This window comes from Megalops cyprinoides, chromosome 7 (genome assembly GCF_013368585.1).
Source record: "Megalops cyprinoides isolate fMegCyp1 chromosome 7, fMegCyp1.pri, whole genome shotgun sequence".
NCBI classification, from domain to species: Eukaryota; Metazoa; Chordata; class Actinopteri; order Elopiformes; family Megalopidae; genus Megalops; species Megalops cyprinoides.
In genome coordinates, this window is record NC_050589.1 from 33165258 (window position 1) to 33174979 (window position 9722).

Genomic DNA, 9722 nt, shown 5'->3' on the forward strand with positions numbered 1-9722 from the left:
TTGGCATATCGAACATATTGGGGTAATTGTGGTGGGATAAGTATTTACTAAATCGAGGTCGACGCTCGTCAAAGATCAATTTCGGACCACGGTCTACTGGGAGTTGATGTCCTCTCTCACTATTGGCCAGACATGGAGGGAATGTGAATTAAACTACATTTCCCGACAAGCTCTTTCAAACAGACGCTAAAGGTGAAAGGCTATGGCTTTAGACTAATCAAAGGCCAGTTTGCACTGTGGCCAATGACTGGAAGCAGATGGCTAGCCAGGTAGCTATCTAGCTACAAAGACATTTACATCAGATCTTGGATGGCAGCTGACTAGCTACTGAACTCCTGTTTTCAAGATATTTGAAGTAAGATTATTTGCTATTTCATTTACTATTTATATATTTCAGCCACTGTTTCGGGGCTTTGTTGACGGTGTAACCACAGTGCTAGCTAAGTAATGCTAAGTTTATCTGGTTAACTACCCGATTTCTTAATTTAGCCAACAAGTCTACAGTAACATGAGCAGCTAGCTAGCTAACTAGCTCATTTGACCACCTAGATACATTCCGACTTAACAATAATATTGTTCGGCTAGCTAGGTTAGGTAAATTAAACTTTTAATAAAATAATTTTAACAAATGAATCGATGAGACGTTTACAGACTAGTAGTAATCGGATCAATTTTCCAGCTAACGTCGTTAAGTTGCTAGCCTGTTCAACACCACACTTTCAGGTAACATTTTTTCCCCTTTTGACCGCTTCATGTTCGTACCTGGACAGATCGTTTTCATGTGGACATCTCACTTCTTTTTCCACGAGCAAGAGTAGGTTGTCATTCACAGTCTTAGTTGTGAAACCGATGTTAACATTAAGTTGCAGCATATGGAGATGTGCCAGTAGTAGATAGACCTAGAGTGTCCAGCCTGACCCTAGAGTAGAAGCCATAATACACGTATTGCTTTGGTTGTGAAACGGTTTGTTTTACACTGGCCATTAGGGGTAGGCGATGAAATGGTCATCTTGCCAAACATACAGTGCAGTCACACAGGTTTTGTGCTTCTGGTGATTTATCAAGGATAACCTGAACACTTCCTATTCTTGTCTATGCTGTGATTGCATTCTGGACCCAACATTGCCCAGGACCCAACAGTAACACTGACAATCACTGCATTAATCCATGTCACTTGCACTTCAGGGGCTGAAAGTGAAGATCTGAAAGGTTGCATGAAATTTGTAGGTTGTCCACCGTTGCGCTGTTTTTTTTTTTTATGGAAAGGAGCATGTTCCTTTAAATGAAGTTCATGTTTCAAGGAACACATGCAGATATTGCTTTGTCAAATAACGTGCCCATTCTGATCTCTGTGATTTTGGCAGATTCCTAGATGCCTACTTATTGCCATCCACCATGGATGAAGGGAGCCTGGAGGCGGCCATAGAAGCCTACAATGCCCAACTTCAGCAGGTGGAGACTGCCCTGGGGGCAGGCCTGGACCCTTCCCAGCAGTCAGACCTTCTCAAGCTGAAAGAGGACTTGTGTCAGCTGATTGAGCTCACCGAATCCAGCCTGGTGTCGGTGAAGAAGAGCCAGCTTCTGGCCAGCCTAGAGGAGGGCACTGCTGCTCGTTCGGGGCCCCCCGGGGACGGGGAGGCGGGAGGTAGCCTAGATAACGAATTTGCGGCTTTTTACTCCGAGTTGGGCGATGCCCCGGCGGAGGGTTCATCCGGCGGTATAAACGCACCCCCGGACTCCGGTCAGGCTTCCACTCCCAGCCCACCCCAGACCGGAGAGGAGGAAGATGAGGAGGAGGAGGAGGAGGATGAGTACGAGGATTTGAGCGGGACGAAGGTCAGAGCGCCATACCGCACCTCTTGGGGAACGCTGGAGTACCATAACGCGATGATCGTGGGGGCAGAGGACGCCGATGGGGAGGAGCCCCACGTGCGAGTGCTGTACCTCCACCCCACCCACAAATCCATGAAGCCCTGCCCCTTCTTCCTGGAGGATAAGTGCCGCTTCATGGAGAACTGCAGGTGGAAATACTAGCCCATGTTCTCTCTCTTACCCTGCACTCACACTGGCAGCGACCATGAGCGACAAAGCGGCCGGAAGTCATCCATTTCCAATGGTCGCTGGGCCACACTGAGCGACAGTCGCTCGGTATAGCCCAGCGACCATTGGAAATGAACGAGTTCCGGCCGCTTTCTCGCTCGTTGTCGCTGACGGTGTGTGAGCGCAGTTACAGTGTGTACCACCATGCCTTAGTAGCTCATTATTACAGTGAATACGTTTATAGCTCATTGAAAGCTGGCCCATACCTTTTGACTACTGACGACATTACTGAAGAAGAAGAGGCCTATGCCATTCGTCTTTGCGTGATTTTGAGATGATTTATTGAAGTTGTTGTGTCATTTTGTTGCCATTTATCTACAGTCAAGTCAGGTCCAGAATTATTGGCACCCTTGATAAGCATGCACAAAAATACTGTAAAAAATAATACCATTATTGACAACAACTATTTTGCAACATAAAACAGTGTTCTTTATTAGTGACTCATGTAATCAACCAAAGTCTTACATTTTTCACATAATTTTTTATAAGGTTACAGAATACATTTTTGTGGGATTTTGGTTCATTTTTGGTTCAATTTTGGGCTCATTTGACCATAGCACTCTTTTCCAGTCATAATCCCAATGATGTCTGGTAAACTCCAGATGCTTGGTTTTGTTTTTTGGGCTCAGTAAGAGCGTTCTTCATGCAACCCTTCCAAAGAGCTTGTTGGTATGGAGGTGGCATCTTACGGTCGTTTTTGAGACGTGGTGTCCCCAAGATGCAACCAATGAAATTCTTGAACCTTGGTCCTTGGGTTCTTTATTGCCCCCTCACCATCTTCCTCGCATCCACCGGGGACAACGTTCACTTTCATCCTTTTCCTGGAAGGTTTGCAACCATTCTAGGTGTATTACATTTTTGATTGTTGCCCTTACAGTGGTAGGTGGTATGTCTAACCATGTATTTTTACTAGTTGCACACCCTGTGGACCAGTAGTTTTTTTTGTAGCTTTTATTGGAAGGTGTAAGAGCTTCATAATTCCTCTCCTGTTAGGTTCTCGCACGGTGAAGTGGTGGCCGTATCGGAGCTGAGAGAGTTCCAGGATTCAGATCTGAGCAATCTCCAGGAAGGTTCCGCCTGCTTGGCTCGGCACGAAGACAGCATCTGGTACCCCGCCAAAATAACAGGTCTTTAATTTCTCTGCTAGCCTTCAACAAAAATGGCACCAGATGTTACCTGAGCACAGCCAACATTTACATTCCACTGGTCGAGGTTAGAAATGACTCCATTTAATTCCACAAGGCCAAACCACACAGGTTTGTGTTTAACATTTTCTGCCACTTTGTCCAAATTGACACTCAGTTGGTAATAACAAATATATATATATATAACAAATATAGCATTGAAACCTTTGCAACAACTTCTGTTAAAAATTAGGCTTTTTTGTTTGAAGTGGTACTTTTTTCTTTAGTACCTTTTGATATTGTTATTGTACTTTGACAGTAACTGTTGAAGTTTGTATTATTGCAGCATCAAGTCTGTGTTCAGTATCAGAGCTCTTTGACACATCCTTATGTGGGCCTTATGCACTGTTCTGTGTGCGCTTTTATACTTGTGGTCTTCTATGCACTTGTTTACCTTTGCTTTGTGAGCTCCTCTGGATAAGCGTGCATGACTAAATGTAACTGTAAAATGTTATTTTTCATCATGTGACAGAGAAAAGTTTCTGATTTGTTGAACTTTCTTTTCTTTTTCCTTTATCAATTGATAGATATTGACAGTGGTTACTACACTGTGAAATTCGACTCGCTCCTTCAGAAGAGCGCAGTAGTGGAAGCCGATGGAATCATTCCACCGTTGAGGCAGGATGACCCCTCCTCCTCCTCAGACTCGGACGACGACGCCGGGGAGTATTCAGCCTACGCTAAAGGTATCCCTCCGCCCCTGTTGTCCGGCACATTTCTGTCACTAGATTGGTGAACAGTTTGATAGGTGAAAAATGGGGGCTACCACAAGAGCTACAATGAGTTTCTTATTGCCAGAGTGCTCTATGAAATCTATTGTGTGTTCACACTGTCTTCTCTCTGACGCGGCAGTCATAGATTCTACGGAAACTGCTGAATGGACACCGTCCTGCAGTTCCAGTTTTGGTGGCTGGGAGGCGCACACGCGAGGCATTGGCTCCAAGCTCATGGTTAAAATGGGCTATGAATTCGGGAAAGGTAAATGCTGTCATGTTATTGCACTCTCACTGTCAATGTGACATAATGGGGAGCAGGGCTTGTAAACCTAAGGTTGCCGCTTCAATTTCCCGGTGGGCTTCTGCTGTTGTACCCTCGAGCAAGGTACTTAAATTGCCTCTGTAAACATCTAGCTGGCCAACTGGATTGCATGTAAAAATTGTAAACTATGTAAGTTACGCTGGATAATAGCATCGGCTAAGCAAATGTATCTGCTAAACAAATGTGATGTAGTGTTTTAATGAAGTGTTATATGATGCCAAAGACCACAGGAGCACAGTAGTGTGTTCATTGCATTACATTGCATGCATTTAGCAGACACTCTTGTGCAGAGTAACTTCCATCACAATAGAAAATAAATGTATCCATTCATTTTAAATGAGCAACAGTGTCAGACCGGGCTCACAACACTCCCAGAGCAGTCAGTGTGAGCATAACTTTATTCAAGCCTTACCACAAGTTAACTTGTGCACTTGTGACAAAAGCCAAGAATACTACGATATAACAGTCCCTTGAACACAAATTCATAATACATCATAGTACTACACATGAAATTAACATGAAATGCAAGAAGTAGCAGGTGTTATGGGGTGTGGATTTAAGAGTTTTCACACAAAACGCCGAAAGTCTGGAAATGCTGCCATTGATTTTTATAGATTTTGTGAGCTGTCTCATAGCTGTTGTTTTTATGAGTGGTGATGTGTTGCTAACGGCTCTCTCCCTGGGCCTCGGCCAGGCCTGGGGCGGAACGCGGAGGGCCGGGTGGAGCCGGTGCTGGCCGTGGTCCTGCCCAAAGGGAAGTCCCTGGACCAGTGCGCCGAGATCATCCAGCAGAAAGCCAAGAAGCAGCTCGGGAAGGACGGCTCAGCCAAGGGCCGGAGGAAGGCCAAGAAGGGCACCGGCGCCCCCCAGAGGCGGACCAATGTCTTCGACTTCCTGAACAGCAAGCTGGGCGACGGGGAGCGCGGGGCCGCAGACGCCGCCGACGCCGCCCCCTCCGCGCCCAGGAACAGCAAGGACGCCTACAGGGGAGGCCAGAGCACCAAGCGCTCGCTCAACGTCCGGCTCTTCCAGGCCACAGAGAGAGTGGCTCAGACGGAGAGAGAGATCGAAAGGCTCACAGAATCCCTGAACAGACAGGCAGGAAGGTGGGTGAAAACTGACGAGTGCCAGAGGGGTTTGTAGAGCACCTCTTCAGCCTGGATACCCTTGTTTTCCCCCCATAAGCTGCCCCTCTTGTGAATGAGCAAAATTTTACATAAAGGTAACATTATATTGTAAGCCTCATTATAAATGTATGAAAATTGACCAATTGATATAACTTCACATTATTATAAGCTCTTGAAGTTTCTGTTTGAAAGTATTATTTGCTGTCTGCTGTGCTGTTATCATTTACCATCTGTTTTTTTTTTTGGAAAACAGTAGTAAGGATTTGAAAATGAAAGTGTTTAGTCAGGCATACCAAAATTGCATTAAGCTAGTGGTCCTTACAGGGCTGAATCATTAATTCTTAGTATATCTGAAAAAATGGGCTTATTTTCCGTGAATTTCCATACATTTTCCATATACATTTATTTCAGGTGCATATTACTGGCTGATTTGCTGTGTGTGGCAGAGCAATTGCAGATGGATTCTGGATTCAGAAGCTTAGTGTAGTTTGTCTTTGTGGCCACAGGGAGGGAGCCAAGAGCTGATTACATTCTAGTTCAGAATTTGTGAGATTGAAAGGCCAATTTCAAATGGCGAAGGCGATGAGGAGCACATTCAGAAACTTTTAAAAATAAACAGACAAGCTGTGTCCCTCTGTCGCACATCCTGTTTTTCTTCAAATAAGCCTATGCTTGGTTATTTTTAGATGCCTTGTTGTTGGTCTTTGCAGGAACAAATATGGAAATTGAAACCACTTCCTTAATGCCCATAAGAATTTAGATCCATGGTGATTTGGCTGAGTGATCACTGGTATTTATTGTGATACAAGAGCATTTTGTCCTCTCCACAAACTCAGCAAGACAAATCCTGTATTGTTTCTGTTCATGTGAGGGATGAGGATTTATTGAGTTTGAAGGACAATGTGCAGTTCTAAAAATGATGATGAGAGGCACTGCTTGAAATACACAACTTGACAGAATTCCTGCTCTAACCCATATGTTCCGTTGAGTCTGTGACGAGCAGGTTGTGAGCAGGTTAAATAGGTTGTGAACTGAGCGAGGGGGCACAGCCTTGGGTTGTGCACCCAGCAGCTGATGGCCAGGCACATTTTGAGCTATGTCACTCGCAACATAGTTTGACTGGAGAACTGGTGAACTGAAGTGCCATTTCCACCGTTCTCTTTGAGGCCGTATGTAGCAATCTAACATCTCTCAGTATGTACCATTTAGCCTAGCCTCAATACCCCCCACCAGGAAACAGGCACTGGTGTTCCCAGTCTGTTTAAGCCGATAATGAACTGATAGCGTCACAGTCCTGTGGCAATATATTAATTATTTGCTTTGCGGATAGCATTTATTCATATTTCAATTTATTCAGCTGCATGTTTACTAAAGAGATTCTGAGAAATCCTTGGCTAAGAAGCAGTGCTTCACCAGGGATTTGAGTCTGTGACCTTCTGACCTTCTTGGTTCACCTTCTGACCATTTTCTTCACCATGCTACTCTGTTCATATTGACCCTCAAGCATTCATGATGAATTGTTGTGGTGGTGTTCTCACAATTGTCCCTGTCTGTGTTTCCACACTGAATGGTTATGCGGGTGTGCTTAGACGGGGCCCTCTCTCCATCTCTCGTTCTCACAGGGACAAAGCGATGGTGACGCACCTGGAGGAGAAGCTTTCTGCTGCCAGGAGGCTGCTGAGCCAGCTCAAGGCCCAGGAGCAGAGCATCCAGCGAGAACAGAGGAAAGCAGACACCCACAAGAAGATGACCGAATTCTGACTGCGCGGTGCCCTCCCACGGCAAACCGCAGACTGTTTCACTTTAAAACACTGTGTTAGTATTCATCCAGCGGATCCGTACCCTCTCTTCTTTTGATGGCCGAAAACAACATTTTGGTTTTATTTTGTTACTAAAATTGCCGGATTCGGAAGTGGACTTGGTTTAGCATACGCGGTTTTGCCATTTTTAGCGGTGAGTCACATGTCCGTGGTGAATCACAGGAGGGCACCTCTACTTTTTCATACTGTTTTCTGTTGATAAATGGATGCATATTGTGCTGTTCTCTTGTGTCTGTGGCACTTTGTAGTTCAGGCATTTACACATTTTACTGATGCAATACCTCATAAACCATGATAGCAGGGTTTTAATATAGTTGTTGAAGGCTTTCTGGGGGAAGTCTTTAGCATTTTGTGGATTCAGATGTTCGCCATTACAGTGAAACACTCTTATTCAAAATGTGTCATTTTTAAGACAAATGGTTAATGAAACATTCAGTTTTTTGATCAAATCACATTTGAAAAACATTAGGTATCAAGCTCTCCATTTTAAATTTTTTTTTATTCTTGCAGCAAATCGAAGACCATTTAGATGAATTCCTGTTACGCTGGGGTGTTGGTGTGTATTGACTGTGTGAAGAAACGTTAGTTAGTGTGGCTGTCTGTTTGGATTTAGCTTTTTTGTACCTCTGTCAAATAGTATGTCTGAAATATATGTACATAAAATGTGTGCATGTGTCATATGTGTGCAAGATTTCTAGCAGTTTCAAAGTGGAAGATCAAATGAAATGACAGCCATGTTGAACATTAGTTTAAGGATTTTTAAGTTAATTTTTCACATTGTCAGTGGACGGAAAACATTGTGTTCATGAAGGATCTTCTGTTGACTTCTGCTAATATGAAAATCTTGTCCAATAAAATTTGACAGATGTGAGCCAATCAAATTCTAGTGTTTGGAGGATTATATGTCATGTTATATAGCTATGTCATGATTGGCCGGAAGCCAGCCTCGCTGTCATGTTTGTCCATTTGAATTTCCCTCTTTATACTGACATGGCAGACAGAAGCCAAATTTCTGCTACAGCCCCACAAACGCTAATTTCTATTGGCAGGTTATCTCATACTGTACGTTACAGTATCATTTTCTGTCCTTTGTTATTTTCATTTGTTTAGAATTACAATGTACACAAGCATGGCTTTAACAAACCATTAACGTCATGGCTTTATTAATAATGCATTTTGCCATTCTGGGCCTGTTTTTCTGTTGTAGAGGCACGGCTGAAATGCATAGCCTCAGTAAAATAAATACTTGAATCTTATCTGTATTAATATTCACTAATGTTTGATCTCTTCCAACGGACTAAATTTTATCAGCATTATTTTCCCTTCAAAACCATTTTTAATTTATCAATAGAAAAAAGGAAGCATCTTTTTACTTATCAACTAATGGTGCCAGTCAGAATGGTCAGAATTAAATGAAAGGCATTTAAAATAGTGTTTATAATGTTTACATAATTTGCATTTGCTCTTTTTATGGTTAAAATAAGTAACTCCATACAGAGTGAACAATAATTTTTGGTTCCAGTAACACCAAGGATATTAGCTTTGTTTAGAATGGCAACAGCCAGTGGAGCAGTAAATATTTTTGCTGGCTAATAAGAGATTACGCTATAGTCACAAAAGATCTCAGGACACAATGCATTGGTTTCAAATGCTGGAACACTGGAAAGTGGGTGTGATAAATGTTACTGACAGCATGTAATGTTACTGGTGTCACTCACTCTTAAAAGAAGCTTGGGTTGTTCTAAGAAGAAGAAACCTGAGAAAGCATTTGGCTGGACTTGTCCAGCCTTTATAAACTTCCTGTGGCAAGCTTAGTGATTCCAAAGGAATATTTACCCTGGGGTTCTTGTCTAAAAACTGGCATAGTTTTTCCAGAATAATTCAAATTAATTCTGAGGTCCAATTAAATGCACTGTTAAATAGCTGTAAGGATAAACTAAAACATAGGCAGTGTGTATGTGTTCACTTAACAGCCACCGGCATCCTTTGAGAATTGTCTTAGCTGAAAATATGTGAACACAACCAGAGAGGGGAGCATCACTGAACCAACACCTATGATGAGTACCTTCTTCAAGATGTTTGTAGAGATGCATTTGGGGGAGGAGGCGTGTACAAGAGTTCCTGGCATCTTCCGTATCACTGGTCTGCCTCCTCTCACCCTATCAATTGTATCTTTTGTTCATCGTATTTTGGTAGTGCTGCAAGGGTCCTGGCAAAGTTTTAATCACTGTGTCAAAAGGAGGGTTTCATGTTCCCCGCCTGTTCTCAAACTTTATCTTCACAGAACCCCAGAACTGGAAGATGGGGGTGTCGACCTTTCAAAGGGTTTGAAGAGCAAGCCGTACTTTAAACTCCTATCCTCAGCACCAGACTTTTTGAAGTTTCAGTGTTTTTTTTATTTCTTTAAATAATAGAATTTTCATAATAAGAATGAATCTCCCCAAGACTTTACA

The 9722-nt window shown here is 43.1% G+C and overlaps 1 protein-coding gene across 1 annotated transcript; it reads left to right on the forward strand.

The window, feature by feature from the left end:
* The first annotated feature begins 254 nt into the window (after positions 1 to 254).
* Positions 255 to 8286, forward strand: zgpat (zinc finger, CCCH-type with G patch domain). The gene is made up of 7 exons (XM_036533724.1): positions 255 to 355; positions 1365 to 2021; positions 3094 to 3227; positions 3812 to 3970; positions 4137 to 4262; positions 5017 to 5428; positions 7072 to 8286. The coding sequence occupies exons 2-7, from the start codon at positions 1396 to 1398 to the stop codon at positions 7208 to 7210; spliced, it is 1596 nt and encodes a 531-aa protein (XP_036389617.1). The 5' UTR covers positions 255 to 355; positions 1365 to 1395; the 3' UTR covers positions 7211 to 8286.
* Positions 8287 to 9722: the final 1436 nt, after the last annotated feature.

What these genes read in the sequence shown, in the direction of transcription:
- zgpat (XM_036533724.1), top strand. Translation starts at nt 1,396, where the DNA reads ATGGATGAAGGGAGCCTGGAGGCGGCCATAGAAGCCTACAATGCCCAA. An exon ending in GTACCCCGCCAAAATAACAG is followed by an intron (nt 3,228 to 3,811) that starts GTCTTTAATTTC and finishes ATCAATTGATAG; the next exon opens with ATATTGACAGTGGTTACTAC. An exon ending in CTGAACAGACAGGCAGGAAG is followed by an intron (nt 5,429 to 7,071) that starts GTGGGTGAAAAC and finishes TCGTTCTCACAG; the next exon opens with GGACAAAGCGATGGTGACGC.